This window comes from Drosophila eugracilis, unplaced genomic scaffold (assembly GCF_018153835.1).
Source record: "Drosophila eugracilis isolate 14026-0451.02 unplaced genomic scaffold, ASM1815383v1 contig_513, whole genome shotgun sequence".
NCBI lineage: Eukaryota > Metazoa > Arthropoda > Insecta > Diptera > Drosophilidae > Drosophila > Drosophila eugracilis.
The window spans coordinates 880,843-897,618 of record NW_024573387.1 but is presented as its reverse complement, the minus strand read 5'-3'; the positions used below and the strand labels follow the sequence as shown (position 1 = coordinate 897,618).

Genomic DNA, 16,776 nt, shown 5'->3' with positions numbered 1-16,776 from the left:
CACAGACAATTGCTGTGAGTGAGTGCACACAATGAGCACGCGGAAACTGTCACAGAGAGGAACAAAAAGAACGGGAAAAGCGGAAAAGCGAAAGCGGGGGTTGACCCAAAAAAACATTCGGCTTTGTCGCGACTTGAGTGCATTGCCAAGGAGATGGAAAATGTGGAAAAGCTTCGGATAAGTTCACATGACACTCTCTGTGTATTTAAGGTTTTGTGCTATAGAAACGTATCAAAGCATCCCATCTATCAATGTCCGTAATGCTGTTTTAATTAGTGCGGTCAGGCTAATATTATCAGAATTTAATTTCAGTTTCCCGGTAATGAGAAACCCAGATAATAATGGCAGGGCTCGAAGCGAAAATGTTCTCAAATGATGTGTCCATGCTTATTACGTTACAAAATTGATGGCTTATTAAAATCCTATTAGCCGATTGCATTGAAACTATAATTGAAATTACCATGCCTGTGGGACATTGTGAATTGTCTGATCAATTCTCAGCAAATTATGCATTTGCTGTAACAAGGAATTTGTGCAATGTCAGGCAAAACGACAGCCAATTATCAAGAAAGCTCCCTGAAATCCATATGCCACTCACTCTGGCAAACAATTTTCGCACTGAAATTTGACCCAAAGGCTTTGCCGACGGTTATACAACGATTTGTTGGTTTTAAAGGCTTTTATCCCTCCCAAAAAAAAAAAGAAACCAAAAAAATGAGTGAGAGAGAGAGTACTAATGGGTGGCAGTGGAAGGCCAAAGGATTCGGGCTATGAAAGATGTGATTCAGCTGGCAACTTAAAGTGGCACAGCTGTTGCATGCTGCATATTGAAGAGCTGGGTCTGGAAACTCTTCACTTTGACAGACTCAACTGCAGAATATGAATTAGCTTTAATTTTGACAACATTTTAAGAAGATGTTAACTTGAAGGTCACTGTATAGTGTTTTGTAATTAAGGCTTAAGACATCGTGATGTATCTTTATGAACTGTCCTAACTGCCTTAGAAGGTTCCCTTCAAGTTTACCAAGCAAAAATGACTAATATTTGACCTGGAAATGCCAATTGCTAGTAAAACTAACTTACTGAATTTCCCTTGTATCATGAGCCTCTAATTAAACCAAAGTACTTGTTATCCCATAATCGCCTTTGTCCTTTATAACTAAATAACATATAAATGCCTCTGATTGCGTTAACCTTTTGATGTAATTACCTTTGGTTAGCCGTTTTGACCTACGAAGAGAAGCGATTTCTGAGTAGTAAGTGCCACTTGAGTTCATAAAGAATGCATGCGAGGGAAAGTTAAGTATGGGTTCGTCAATCAATTGCACGACTAGCCTATCCTATCCAGTGCCAATCGAAAATGAATTGATAAATAGGCAATGAGGCCAGACGAAGGCTTGCAAAAGACTTATCGATTTTGAATGGAGCTGTGTGGGTTTGAATGGGCCCTGGTATTGGTATATGGTTTGGCTTTAAGAGCTGGTCGTTTTGTGGCCAATAGAAATCCTTATTGGTCTCACCACCACTGTCTCATTTGCGGTTTGGCTAACGCATTTACAAAGCAATACGAAGGCTGCGGCTTTATGGCCAAACTGTCATAGGGCAATTTCTGTTTGGGCCGCTGTTGCCACCATTTCCTTGGCCAAATTGAGTGTCTCAGTGGAGTCACGGCTGGGTTTAATTAGTTGCAGTCAATGTAGTTGGTTAGCCTGACTAAGTTATTCTTAGCCAACAAATAATTATTAAACGTGACCCATAAAACCCAAAAATTGATAATAAATCAACTTCTTTTCCCATATTATTATTTTAGTTATTAAATGAAAAGCCATCTGCTGTACTTTGTAAATGAATTGGCTGGGAAATTCCCCAATGCTTTTTGCACATTCTGTGGGGGGACCTGTTACACTGTATTTATATGCCACAAAACATAAATTCCAAATGACATTTAATGTACGGTAAAATATTATAATACAGCTGCAAATGGTGCAGAGTGCGCAGAATGTGTGCTTTTTTTCCCTTCTCAATTTTCAATTTTAATGCCCATGCTCTCCTGCGGCATGTTGGCCAACTCCCCAGCCTCCATATTGCTGCCATACACCCCACGACCTCTCTCGATGTTCTGTCAATTTTTTGATGGCCACTTTACGCCATTTTATGTGACACGCAAAGCCATTCATGAATAGTCATGTCATACACTTGTTTATGGCTAAGTGTGCAATGGGCTTTATTTATTTCGCTTCGGCTTTTAAGCTTCTCTAAAGTGCCTGTTAAGCTGTTAAACTTCAACCGAGACTGGAATTTCGGTGTGGAATTTCGATCAGGATTCGGTTACGGATCAGCACTTGTTGTGGGTTGTGAATCGGAGATATAGGAAAAAGGGAAGTTTTGTTGTTTAACTTGAAAAGTCATTTCTGATGAGATTACTAAGGTGTTCTCCCAATCAAAATTAACTTAGAATTTCTGTAATAACAGCTCAGAGGACAACTTGAGTTTGATATTAAAATTCTATGATTTTCGGCCTTTAAATATCTTTGGCAGAAGAAATAATAGTAAATGAAAAGGTAAACCCATATTTCAGCCTAAGAGGACTTTAAATATGCCTTTACCATCAATAATTAATATTCCGATAAAGTAAATCGCTTGACTTGGCCAAGACAAGTCATACTGTCAAATGTTTTGGCAATTGCAAAAGCAAATGGAGTCTACAGCCGAGGGCTTAACGTAATGGCAAAGCATGTTTACAGTATTCAAATGAACATTCTTATGCCGCCAGGAGTCCATCAACAAGTGCACAGCCAAAAAGGAAAACATGATGGCGATGGAAATTGCTTATTGCGGAGGAGGAAGAGAACTCCCGCTGAATTACGAGTAAATAAATGTATCTTGTCCTTGTTCATTGTTTGCTTTCAATCATGCAGCAAACAGAGGGATAAGCGTATCCTTACCCTTAACAATGTACATATGTGTAAACAAGGAAGTGCTCCTGATGGGCGTCTTAAAGCATGAGAATAAACGCAGCAGTTAATATTACGCATACGCCGCGTGTCCATAAAATTATCGCATGAATCCCATCCATCTACCCGAGCAATTAATATGAGTGCATATAATTATTCGATTGCGAGTCTGACCGTTGCTTAATTCTTTGTTAAATTCGATGGCCTCTCCGCTCTCGAGCCTCGTTAAGTGCCTGTGAAATGATTTTCTTTTATGCCGCAGCGGTATTTGATTTATATAAGGATTTTCCTCATTTTGTGGGGCATTTTGTCTGAATGAACACGAAGCCGGAGTTGGTCTCGTCTGTCCTGGCCTGATTTATGTTTTTCTCCTAGCCCAACTTTCTCCCATTTTCCCATTTTCAGCGCAGCTTGAAATAAATTTAAATAAAAAACTGTGCCAAGTGTTACACGAAGCCTGGGTGGGCGGACAGGCCAGACGCCTTCAAATTATAAAAAGAAGACAAGAAAAACATAGAATTTTGTGTGATTAAATAGCTGAAATTCGCGTTTGCATATTTAAGACTTTTATTGAATTACAGGCACATTTTGCGGGGAAATTATAATTGGAAAATAATTGAAGAGCTCAGATCAATACTTACGAATGACGTCTAAGATTGTCATGATGTTTCTTCTTCTGCTTTATTTTTCGTATTTAGAAGATAAAGTAATTTTGCCAAATTTTCTAAGCTTTAACCCTCTCAGATCCATTTTTTAATCGCTTTCCTCAAATGCCCAAGGCTTACCCCTTTAATACCTCATTACACTTTCTCTCGGATCCTAATGAGCTTCTCAATCAAACAGAAAGTTTAAGCAAATATTAGCTGTCCGTCATTCTGGTTTTCGCTGAAAGAATCAAACGCCTCAAGAAATAAAATAAATTGCGATTCCATTCAATCGCCAATGAAAATATGCAAAAGTTTGAAAATTAATGGGAAAATAATTGAAACATTTCCCGCTTTGCTACCCCGGGAGAGAAAATTAATTCGCTTAGAGTTAATATTTTGAAATAATTGAAAGTTAATTGGGTTTCGGTGAGGGACAACTGAGCACTCGTTGGATAAGAACATACGTCACGAGTGCGATAAGGGTATGTGCTATCTATACATATCAGCTACATGCCGTCAGAACATTTTAATATGAAAGATTCTCGTATCCAAATATAAATTACTCCTTCGGGGCAGGGCATTAAACACGTAATAATCGCATTTTTATCGGGCCATTCAGTGCAGCTCGAACCAAAGCCAGATAACCCATATTGGATTAGATAGGGCCCTATTTACTAGCTGGATTTCGGTTCACCCGAGTGGCGACTTAATTTTGTGTTGGCCGTTTTTGGGGGCGAGGCACGTGATTTCGTCATCTAATTGAATTAATCAATTGTTCGATGACTGGACAATGAACTTATGATCTAATTTTTTCTTTGGGGAAGTTTCTTATATAGATTTAAAGAGCATAGAAATATGTTTTGTTTTTACTATTCCGAGTTAAAACAACTTTAAATAGCTTTCTGAAAGGCAATATCCTTTTTTGGAATGTTGATAAATCAATTAAGTTGAAAAAATCATTTCCTCCAATTTGATTTCATACCTTACCAATGTTTTTATCTGGCCAACTTGTTCATTTTAGTCATGGCCAATATTGGCCATTCTAATCAAATTCATATTCCCTTCTTTTTATTTATTTTTCGTATAGTCTGACAATTATACAGAATAATAGAGTTTACACGTGCTCATATTCAGCGGGGATTTTATTGCTTTGATTAAGCTTCGGGCAACGTATTGAAAAAATACGACGAAACAATGTAGAAAATTTGATTGGTATTTATTCAATATATATTTTTAATACTTTTCCGCCACATGATGGATGACGATCCTATGGCCGAAGAGTGGGAAAACCCGGTGAATATGCATCGCCCTCGTCGAATGCACTCGAAGCAATGCAAGTGGGCGAGGGTTTCTTTCTTTTTGTCCCTTTTTGATGCCAGGATATGGAATTGTGGGTTGGGGAACTGGACACGCTGTGATTCATATTGAAAAATACCGATGCGCCTGATTGATTTACGTTCCGCTTCGTTGGGCCTACAACCCCGAAGGTGTTGCAGTTCAGTAAAGCGACCGCATGGAAGGTGCCACTGCCACTGCGACTGCCACTGATTCTTTTCCGAGTTGCCATTCCATGATTTCGATGCACTGAATTCCATGTAACTGTAGGCGTCTCTTATGCTCATAATTAAGTTCACATGACCGAATGGGTCATAAATTGTTCACTACGCTAGTGAAATTGATTTTTGAACTTGTCCCCTCTAGTTTGGGAAACTTGTAAGCTACTTTGAAGAGAGAAAGATTCAACTTTTATGTTGTTGGAAAACTCATTTGGAAAAGTTCATTACAAGCTATGGTACTTTTCGGCTGAATAGCAAACATAGATTGCAGTAATGGAGTGGTCTTGTTCTGTTTATCGACTTTGAGCCAGAACTGATATGGTTAAAAGGAAAAGCAATTTACTTAATATTTGACCATTCCCCTTTTGACCTTAATCTGCCTAAATTAAATAGATTGATAGCTATCAGTAAAATCTATTTATTTGTATTTTACTGCCAGACTTGATCCGAATTTAATCTTTAACTTGATTTTCATTTCTCACGCGTTTCCTCATGATTAATAAATTTAATTGCTCAAAGTGGCAAAAGCTTAATTTGCAACTTATGAATGGCTGTTAGCAAAAGTTTGCCATTTTTAGCAATATGATTTCCCCACCATTTCGCCCGGCTAATTGGATTCATTTTTTGCGCTTCCTTAAATGTCAACTTGATGATTTCAATTTGAATAATCGAGAGGAATAAAAAAGCAAGTCTGGAGATTAATTTGCCAATCCGTTTGGCTGGCTTGGCTAATGCGACTCGACGGCAGCCTAATTGTCTCAAAACAATTTATGAGGGTCCTTCGCGCTTATTTGAGTTCGCAGTTTATAAATACCTTTGCCCTTTGCTAATTCCTCATTCGAAACGTAACGAGCCGGGCCATTAATTAGCTAATGAAATTACATTTGAGTGGCTAAAAAACCTTTGGCAAAATAACTTGTTGACACTGTATTTTTGGCGGCAAAGTTCTGGGAAGCTTTTTTGTTTCGTGTTTTAGTCGGCAAGCCTTTAAAACCGTTCTAACCTGCCCTTGGGTCACATTTGCAACGTGTCGCATAATTAGGGCCAACAAAGCTCGAAAACTTAAATGCTGTATATTACTCATGGATTCGCAGCAGCCCGAGGAAGAGCTTAAAGTGTTTGGCTTTTGTGTTGACAGAGGCATTAAATAATTATATGCTTAAAGCGGCTCATTAGCGAGGAAGGAAAGGAAGAATGGGGCCTATTAAGGTGGGGTTTCCTTTATTTAAGGAAAAGGTGATTTTTAATTAGTAAACTGAAAGGAATTTTATTATTTAAGCTGTTAGTTTTCATACAAAAGTCCTTTTCTGTTAAAGGAAAATCTAACATCATAAAAAAATAACACTTTAAAAACACACTGCAGTGAAAATATGAATAGTTAATAATCACAAAACCCAAAAATATCGTTTTGACCTTTCTGTATTTGTTATTCAAGCCCCCTAAAACTCTGTGTGTAAGAAGCTTATGGGATCAGCTCCTATGAGCTGTCAAAATTTGATTTAAAATAAAATGCCACACACTTTGCATTGGCGAAATGTCACCATGAATCAGATGGAATCCAGACCGCAGGGCGACCAGTGAGGCTGCAGCCAATAAATCATGGTTAGTCTGTGGCCCATAAACAGCAAATAGAAACATATTGCCTGTGTGCGCTCTTCGATTTTGTCGTCGGTTGCACATTGTGTATACGCCACGTTGACGATAGCTCATTAGAGTCGCTGTTGGACGTTGTTGTTTTTAAAATGGGCGGGTGAAGACCACCCCCGCCATTCGTGGGAAAGACTTCAATCAAGGACGAAGAGAGATAGCTGGGTTGTCAGCTCATCAAACTGATTTGATGGCGGGGCAGATTCACGTACTGGTCATTAAAATAGTTTACCAACTAAAGAAATTATCGCAATTATCTCTGGCTGGCCATGATCATGCTTCATTCATCAACTAACTAGATTATATCTATAAGAGAAGTTCCCAGATATTTGACATGTACACCGCAGTCAGAAATTACACCCCAATTGGCCATAAATTGCGGAGAAGCAATCTTGAGGCCAAAAGGGCGACACAAATTCTAGCCAATTCGCTACCATATTTACTCATCGCATTCAAATGGCAGAGGAAAACCCGGGGAAAAGCCAACAAAGAAATTGTATGGCATCTGGCGGAAATGAAGGATGAGCCAGGGTAGAAGCATCAAATTACTTGGTTTGCTAGCCGAAGTGGTTAATATCAGGCTTGGCTGGTTCAGGCGTGGCCAGTTCGGAGGCGGTCTAAGCCAATTTGTCGCGTATTGTGCAGTTTATAAATAGTTGAGATGTTGTTTTTCGGCTCTTCGAGTGCTCAGGATTTATTTATTCAGGATTTGTCTGTTGATGAAGTGCATTAGGAGGAGTCTTTGGATGGAATTAAAGGAGATTTAAGAGTTTTCTTTTATTTATTGGAACAGTAAGAATATTAATAATTCCTTAGTTAAGTTAAGGTTTTTAAGCTAAGACATTTGTAAATTTATTTGTATATTTAAGCAGAAAAAATAGTTTAAAACTGTCATGACTGTTAAAATTGTAGACCCCAGAGGACACATTGCCAGCTAGACTTGGCCATCCATTACCAATGTTTGCAGACTATCCAGTTGAATTATTCACTTCGAAGTCCTTATCTTTTTTTTTGTCCTAAGGATGCCTTTACCCTTCTCTCAGACGGCGCATCCTGACAGCCAGGATCCAGTTGAGAATGTAATAAAGAGCTTACAATTTATGACACCTTTCCAGGAGTGCCAGCATTTTGCAGGCAAGAAAAGGAGTCATCCTTGTCATCTGCTAGAGAATGAGAGGGGGAGCAGAAGTCTCATGGTGGAGTTCAAAGGTAAACTGTTGGCACCTGTTGATTGCCATCTGTCATCTGTGCATATTTTATAATTTTCGGTTTTTGGTCGAAAACAATGTCTGGATTTGTTGGCCGACAATTGGGTAAGCTCTCGGGCTTAGAAATAAAAGAAGACATTTCCAGTCCCTGAGCTAATAACATAATCTAGTGGGATATAAAAGGTATAACTATTCGGGCTGTCTCTCGAATTAATTTCATTATTCGTTGCCTTTCCTCTGGCGTCCTTGGGCCCTTTTCTGTCAGTTTAATTTGCTGGAAAATTGCATGGGGCAGCTAATTAGGTTTTTTGGCAAGGCAGGATAAATTATTTGACAGGTGCTGCCCCCGTTTGACCTATCCACCAACGCTATGTTGCCCCTCTTCCTTTTTTTTTGCCTTCCATGTTATTGTGTCAACGTCTTCATTTGATTGTTTTCATTTGTTTCGGTTTGTTTGTGCGATTGCGTGTTTGGCTGTGGTGGGTGCCCCAAATTGTGGCATTGACATTCGCCGGAAGCCAAGGAAAAACATTTGCCGACGGCTTCTGCCCAGCCCGACACTTCTGTCTGGCATTTGTAAATCAGTTTTTCACCCGCGGTCCGAGCCTCAATTTTATTGTTGACTTGCCAACTCAAATCAATAAGGCTCTCCCACACACACATGTGAATTCAATTAAAGTTGAAAAAGTTGCATATGCTACGATTTAAACTTTCTGATAGGATAAATTCGAACAAAAGAAATTCTATAAATCATGTAATAATGTTAAATGTTTGCGTTTTCCTGCAATTGAAAGTGCAAATTGCTTTTGAAGTGAAGTTTTTGTTTCAGAGCAGATTATTTGGCATTTAAAATCAAAGTCTCACATAGCTTTTATCAGCTCGCTTTAGTATTTATACTTAAAAGATAAATAATAAATATTTAAATCGAATTTAAAGGCAATTAAATTACCTAAGGTGAATGGTGAATGTGTCAAAATGTGTCCTTAATGCAATTACAACACTTTCTTGGCAACAGGTCTTATCATTTCTTACCTAAATGCATTTTTTTTTCTTGTCAAATCCAAGCAGATAAGATTTCACTTAGGTGATTTAAAAAAATATTATTTATCTGTAGTTACACTAGTTAACAAATTTCTGACGCTACCTTTTTGAAATCATAAACATAAGTTTAATGACTGAAATAATAAAGACTTGTTAAAGATAACAATTTAAAAACTAAAGCCAAGGTCAACCCAATCTTAATCGTGTTATCATTGAGGTAGAGATTATGTATGCAAAGATAACGATCCTATATAAAAGCCAAAATAAATTTGCCATTGTAGTTCTTATTTTGTTACCATCGAAACCGCGCAGAAGTTAGAAACAAGCTTACGATGGCCTCCAATACCAAGGATGGTATCACCATACGGATTATGACAGAGGAGGACTACAAAGCCGTAAAATCACAGATGGAGGGCGACTTCTTCTCTTCAGAACCCTTGTGCCAGTCTAGTGGCGAGTGCCTCGTAGGGCAAAATGAGAAGAAAAAGAACGATAGCCATCTGTCGATGATCGCCCAGGGCACCTGTCTGGTGGCCTTTGACGAGAACGACGGCGGACGATTGGTAGGATTCGTTCTGGCCGGAGCTCAGTTTCCCGAAGATGTAGAGAAGCATCGCATTAAAGCCGAGGCCATGGAACAAAATGCATGGCGTCGCATCGCCGTCTTGCTCTCTAAAATTGAACGTGAAGCCAATGTCTTTGAACGCTTTGGCATCTCGAAAGTTCTCTACTCCCACTTTACGAGTGTGGATGCATCGATGAGGGGTAAAGGACTCGGCTCCCGACTAGCTGACACTTTGATGGACGTCGGCCGATCTAAAGGGTTTCCTGCGATGGTGGCCTACTGCACTAGTTTCTACTCCGCCCGTCAGAAGGAGGCACTGGGGATGCAGTGCATCCACTCCCTGGTCTACGCTGACTACAAAGATGCAAATGGCAAACCGATCTTCACACCAGCTGTACCCCACACCATGGCTCGAGTTATGGCCATAAAACTATGACGATAGTTAGTTCAAAATCTCACATATCTTTTTTTAGCCACTTTAATATTTATGCTTAATAAGTAAATAATAAATATTTAAATCGAATTTACAGGCAATTAAATTACCTAAGCCTGGTGAATGTGTCAAAATGAATTCCACAATGTATAAACATCAGATTAATTAATGCAATTTCCGATGCTTTGTTGTAGTTCTGCCTCACCTGTTGGCATTATTTATGCAAATTGACATGGATACCGAACGTTGGCAACGGATGTGTGTGATAGGCGGAAACGGATGACAAATGTTCTAATAACCTTACTTTTGCAACATGTGCAAATATATTGGCTTTAACTTTGAGTTCTTGACGTCACTGATTCGCTATATTTGGCTTAACCAAAGTGCAGAGTCTGAAATAACCAACTAAGATATGAAAAATTTAAAAACTTCCTGAGTAACATCTCTGGCTAAAAGGATAGTTTTCATTGCGGCCACTGGGTACAAGGAAAAACACTCGCAACTCAGTTTGCATAATGAATGACAAACTTTCGGAACAATTCCTTGGTTAAGTAGTGGAATATGGGAAGCAATGTATTGCGTCAGCTGAAAATACTGACACGGCAAGGAAGACCAATAACTGTTACTGGCGAATTCTGAATTAATTTGTATTTCTAAAAATATTTTGGCATTTTTTAAAAGGTAAATAAAGTTAAGCTCATCTTCTCTTCTGGGTGATAATATTTCATAGCATTTCATGATCATTAAAGCTGTAATTATTGATGGACTTAATGCGGAATGTCAATATCCAACAAACCGAGTTGTATCTTTTCATTAAAAAGCATGAAAATGAACATGTTTACATATCCCTTACACATGTTAATATTATGCAAAGTTTCCCCTTTGAAATATATTTAATTCGTATAATTATTTATGCATTTCAACAGCATTCAGATTATCTTTAAATATTTACACATGTCAGAGACAATACGTTATGGTAAGCTGCTGAGGAAAGTATTTTATGGGATATTTTTCAGCATCACTGCAAAGTCCCTGGGCAGATTGTCATCTAGTGGGGGCGTGCCCAATCTGTCATGCGAAATGTTGTTTAAATTACTTGACTCCTGTCTTGTAATTTCATCTGATTGCCCCACTTCCGCTGTCACTTCTTTCTCTTTGTTAGCCATATGTCATTAAAGTTAACGCCATGCTGTGGCACGCCCACAAATTCTATAATTTGGCTCTATCAAATGACGGCAATCTTTATGTGACTTCTCGTGTGGGTTCGTTTTTCGTTTTGTGTCAGGTAATGAAAATGTTGCGCCAACTTGGCAGATCCTTAATTTACTCCCTCACTTATAGTAAAATTCCGTTCTAATGTTTAATTTTTTTTGCACCCTAACAAAAACCATTAAAATATCTAACGAATGGGGTCTAAAAAACCCTTACCACAAATCATAGAAAAGGGCTGAAAATTGGTTGGGTGAAAGCAACTCGGGCACTTTTTTCTTATACCGCCTTGAAGAGTTGTAAAAAGGTTATAGGCCAGACTATACTAACACAGCCGAAAGAAAGTTGATTGACAATTATTGATATTTTATGAGTTTTGTTTAACAAAGTGCCTGATGTCCTTTTGATATGGGTGACAGGGGTCTTGTGTTGACATTAAGCGTACATCGATTGTACTATAGGAAAAAGCGGCAGTGAGTACTCGGTGACTTCTGCGTCTTGACTTTTGAAAATATAGGAAAAATTTATGTTTTCCTTTCTTGTATCAGTTTCACCCAGATATCAAATATTGAGGAAGAAATCTTTAATTTCTTTTACAATGCTGAAGAGATATGGTTCCTTTATTTTCCTTTAGATTAAACTTTCAAATAGTTTTGATTTTCAATGATCTTTTACTTGCTTTTCATAAACTTACCTGTAGCTTAAAAGCAAAACGCGCTCACTTAACCGCTTTTTTCTTTAAATTTCAAATCGAAATTCAATGAGTCTGCATACAAATTCTCTTCAAAATGCTACCACTGATTTAACTGGATTTGTTCATTCCACAATGTCCGCAATTCAACGGAAAAGTGCTTCAAAAAGTTTTTCAATTAAGTTGGGAATTCGGTTGACAGAGAGCGCACAAAAGTATGCCACGCTTTATGCACCTTAAAAATTGACTTAATGATTGACAACTGGAAAAACGCGAAACTAAAGATAACACGAATTGAAGTTGAAAACTTGGTTTTTTGAAACTGTTGAAAACTGTTAGCCGTTGCAAGGTTGATTGCTTGGTGGTAAGTTGAGATTCCTTCGAAGCGCGCCGAACGAATGCAATGGCCACGAGGCCAACGACTTGTTTTATAGCCAGCAGTAAAAGCCGAATTCCTCCCGAAACGCTACGAAGTTGATAATGTCGGCATATTCAGTTCAACTTCAACTGGTTGCTCCTGTTGATTCTTCAACCGAAAGCTTTCCCAACTAACCGGCTGCCAGAGGTTCAAGTCTTGACTAATGGAGAATACTTTGCCGCCCACGCAATTTTTATATCTATTACTTGGGAAATTAAGATGGGAATGTTGGGTTCTTATGAAGAAGATAGGTGGAAGATAGAAATTTTTTTAAATTATAATAATAAATGTTGTATTTATGGCTTTAAATGTTACACAATTTTAAAACTCCGTGATAGTTTAACTTGCAATAAATATTTAAGTATTTAAACTTAATGACACTCAAGTTTGAGTGGCAGTTAGTTGGGCTGTTAGGCAGCCCATTTTTCTTACCAGACAGTGATTAGAGGGTATCCCAAAGTCCATTCCCTTAACTTAACCTTTTCTTTCTGTTTATTGTCCTGACTGCTGTGACGTCAGCGGGTCGGGGACGCGTTGATTTAAAGCTGTGCTAGCTGCCTGCCATTCGCTGAAATCGGAATTGGCCAAGTTGTTGTAGAGCTTGTTGCTGTAGAGCTGGTCACCTACGCACACATATCGGTAGGCGGCGCCTACGCCAGGATACCCAAAGCTGCGAAGGATATAGATAGTCAGGCATTTTGGCCTTTATTCGTTCATATTTGTAGTCAGGATTTAATCTAGCATTTGGGTTTCCTACTTCTACGACCAATGGATTGGTTGTCCCCTTCTCGAATTTCCATTTTTGCAGCTGTATTTACATTTCACTTTTGACATTCTGACTGTTAATGAGCGTTGAAATCGCTTAAAATGAAAAACAATACGCTGTTAAGTTATATGACTTTGGGTTTATTGAAAATGTGTTATGCTTTTTATCAGAAATGCAAGTTTAATAACAACAAAAGGATAATAAATATGCTGAAAATCTCCGAAGATACAACTGATTATTATCACGAATTGTATTTAACTTTATTCCGTAATAATTCAACGACTTGTTCGACACTTTCTTGGCAACGGGTATTATCACGTCTTATCTATATGCATTTCTTTTTCTTTTTAAACTCAATCAGATAAGATTTCACTTCAAATTTTCAACAGTATTGTTTTTTAGGTGATAAGACTTAACAAAAATTATTATTTATCTGTATTTACACTAGTTAACAAATCTCTAACGCTGCCTTTTTTGAAATCATAAGAAAAATAACAATTTAAAAACTAAGGTCAAGATCGTACTATCATTGAGGTAGGATTTTGTATGCAAGTGTTTATTGACAACCGTGAAGATAACGATCCTATATAAAAGCCAAAAGAGGTTTACCATTGCAGTTCTTATTTTGCTACCAACGAAACCGCGCAGAAGTTAGAAACAAGCTTACGATGGCCTCCAATACCAAGGATGGTATCACCATACGGATTATGACAGAGGAGGACTACAAAGCCGTAAAATCACAGATGGAGGGCGACTTCTTCTCTTCAGAACCCTTGTGCCAGTCTAGTGGCGAGTGCCTCGTCGGGCAAAATGAGAAGGAAAACGACGAGTACCATCTGTCGATGATCGCCCAGGGCACCTGTCTGGTGGCCTTTGACGAGAACGACGGTGGACGATTGGTAGGATTCGTACTGGCCGGAGCTCAGTTTCCCGAAGATGTAGAAAAGCATCGCATTGAGGCCGATGCCATGGAGCAACATGCATGGGGTCGCATCGCCGTCTTACTCTCTAAGATTGAACGTGAAGCCAATCTCTTTGAACGCTTTGGCATCTCGAAAGTACTCTACTCCCACATTACGAGTGTGGATGCTTCGATGAGGGGCAAAGGACTCGGCTCCCGACTAGCTGACACTTTGATGGACGTCGGCCGATCTAAAGGGTTTCCTGCGATGGTGGCCTACTGCACTAGTTTCTACTCCGCCCGTCAGAAGGAGGCACTGGGGATGCAGTGCATCCACTCCCTGGTGTACGCTGACTACAAAGATGCAAATGGCAAACCGATCTTCGCACCAGCTGCACCCCACACCATGGCTCGAGTTATGGCCATAAAACTATGACGATAGTTAGTTCATAAACTTTAAGTATATTTTTGTACACGCATAAAGATTGTTATACACTAGGCAAATCCCTCCTAATTACGATATAGTTATCAGTACAGTATAAAGCCAAATTGGTAGATCTATGCACTTTAGTTCCTAACTAACCGGCAAGAAGTGTCGACCAAACTAAGATCGCAATCATGGTGGCGTCCAAAGATGGAATTATGATACGCACTATGAACCAGGCGGATTATAAAAATGTGAAATTATTTATGCGAAAAAACTACTACGAGTCTTAGCCTTTGTGCCAATCCTGCGGGGAAGACGTCCACCTGCAAAATTTGACGGAGAACGAAAAGATTCATAGGTCGATGATAGCTCAGGGTACCTGTTTGGTGGCCCTCGACGAAAGCAACGGTGGGCGGCTAGTGGGTTTTGTCCTAGCTGGAGCCCAGTATCCGGAGGATCTGGAAAAGCATCGCATTGAGGCGGAAACCATAGAAAAGCATGCATGGGGCCGCATGACCGTCCTGCTCTCTGAAATTGAACGGGAAGCGAATCTCTTCGAGCGTTTTGGCATCTCAAAAGCTCTTTACTCTGATATTACCTGTGTGGCTACTTCCATGAGGGGCAAAGGACTTGGATCCCGACTAGTTGGCACTTTGATGGACGTTGGCCGTTCCAAAGGATTTCCTGCAATGGTGGCCTACTGTACCAGCTTCTACTCCGCCCGTCAGAAGGCGGCACTGGGGATGCAGTGCGTCCACTCTTGGGCTTACGCCGACTACAAGGGCGCTGATGGTAAGCCCATCTTCACACCCCCAGAACCACACACAATGCTGCGTATCATGGCAATTAAACTATGAGCTTATCAGTGGATATCCATTTAGTTGATTTCTTAGCTGATTAAAATAAAAACCAAAAAAAATCAAAATGTGATTATCAGCAATTAAGATTTTGGCTATTAAAATATGATTTGCTCAAGTTGATTAAAAGTTAAACAATCTTATGGTTAATTTAAAACTAAATAAAGTTAAATAAATCCTATTTGAATAAATTATAAAACCAAGTATAATTTTACTTATTTTCTTAAACTTTCTCCTTTTTATGCGTTAGAAAATGTTTCAAATATCTTGGACACCCTGTGCAGGTGGATGTCAAACTGTACAAATATTTTACATGACATTTTATTTACATATTTGCGACTTTTTGGAGTATTAGGTTTAGCTTTATACACAAGCTTTCCGTTGGTTAAAGCTGCATTTCAATTTTTTCAACTACTTAAGCTTTAAGGTCTTAGAAAAGTTTTTTTTAATTTCAAAACCGTTAAATGCCATAAGTAACTCTATTACGTATTTAGTAAAAAAGCGAAGGTGTATAAAACTGTAAGTTGAATTGTTGGCAAACATAAATAAAAAACAAACAAAAAGACTATAAGATACCCGTTACTGTTTTGCACAATTTTAAAAAATACTCATTTTGCTAGTGGAAATTTACAAGGCGCCACCTATTGTCGGAGTAAGAATGTCGAGTATAGTGATAGTGACGTCACTGCCCAGGCGAGGCCTTTATAACTTAAATTTCTTCATAAAAAGCAAAATAATGATCCGATTTGAAAAATCTTTGGTAAATCGATAGATATTAACAGAAATAAGTTATACATACGCCACATTTTTCCGCGTTTTGTGGGCGTTAGAGTGGGCGTGGCCCGATGCAACTTCCTGGCAAGTTGCAGAGGCATCTCTTAAATACGTATTCTTAAGCAAAACTTTGTAGCTCTTGTTGTTTTTGAGATTTTTGAATTTTTGGATTTTCGGGTTTTGTGGGCGTTAGAGTGGACGTGGCTTGATCGGAAAAACAATTCGCATTTGGGGCATCATAAAAACCTACATGCTTAATCCGAACTTTCAATCTCTCATAGTTACCGAGATATCAGCTTTTCTAGAAAATCCGAAAACCGTCTTTTGAGCCTTGTGGGCGTATGGGTGGGTGTGGCTGGATAGTACCACTATAAGATGCGCTGGCATCCAAAGTTTATGCATACTAAATTTCAACTTTCTAGCTCAAATAGTTCTGAGATTTCAGAAATTCTAGTTTTTTGCGATTTGTGGGCTAGGAGTGGGCTTGGCAGGATGCTGTAATAAACTTGCTCTGCATAGGGACCTCAATAATCTTCATGGTTAATCTCAACTTAGTATCTCTTAAAGTTCCTGAGATCTCAGCGTTCATACGGACAGACGGACATGGCTCATTCGTCTTCGCTATTGATCCTGATCAAGAATATATACACTTTATACGGTCAGAAACGCTTCCATCTGTTAC

At 38.8% G+C, this 16,776-nt stretch overlaps 3 protein-coding genes and 1 pseudogene across 5 annotated transcripts in view; 3 read left to right on the top strand and 1 right to left on the bottom strand.

Moving 5' to 3' along the window:
- LOC108114874 (short neuropeptide F) overlaps positions 1 to 12,335 on the bottom strand; it is a 29,999-nt gene extending 17,664 nt beyond the window's left edge. For all 3 annotated transcript variants that reach the window (XM_041819283.1, XM_041819284.1, XM_041819285.1), the window contains exon 1: positions 11,955 to 12,335. The gene's annotated coding sequence lies outside the window, so the exon portion shown is untranslated. The remainder of the gene's footprint in view (positions 1 to 11,954) is intronic.
- LOC108114875 (dopamine N-acetyltransferase-like) lies at positions 9,357 to 10,071 on the top strand. The gene has a single exon (XM_017226031.2). It carries the CDS (start codon positions 9,386 to 9,388, stop codon positions 10,052 to 10,054), a length of 669 nt encoding a protein of 222 aa, XP_017081520.2. The 5' UTR covers positions 9,357 to 9,385; the 3' UTR covers positions 10,055 to 10,071.
- Positions 12,336 to 13,776: 1,441 nt separating the features above from the next.
- LOC108114779 (dopamine N-acetyltransferase-like) lies at positions 13,777 to 14,534 on the top strand. Its single transcript, XM_017225889.2, has one exon. The coding sequence runs from the start codon at positions 13,804 to 13,806 to the stop codon at positions 14,470 to 14,472; it is 669 nt and encodes a 222-aa protein (XP_017081378.2). The 5' UTR covers positions 13,777 to 13,803; the 3' UTR covers positions 14,473 to 14,534.
- Positions 14,535 to 14,633: 99 nt separating this feature from the next.
- Positions 14,634 to 15,320, top strand: LOC108114781 (annotated as a pseudogene).
- Positions 15,321 to 16,776: the final 1,456 nt, after the last annotated feature.

Coding starts and splice junctions, on each gene's coding strand:
- LOC108114875 (XM_017226031.2), top strand. CDS start 9,386: ATGGCCTCCAATACCAAGGATGGTATCACCATACGGATTATGACAGAG.
- LOC108114779 (XM_017225889.2), top strand. CDS start 13,804: ATGGCCTCCAATACCAAGGATGGTATCACCATACGGATTATGACAGAG.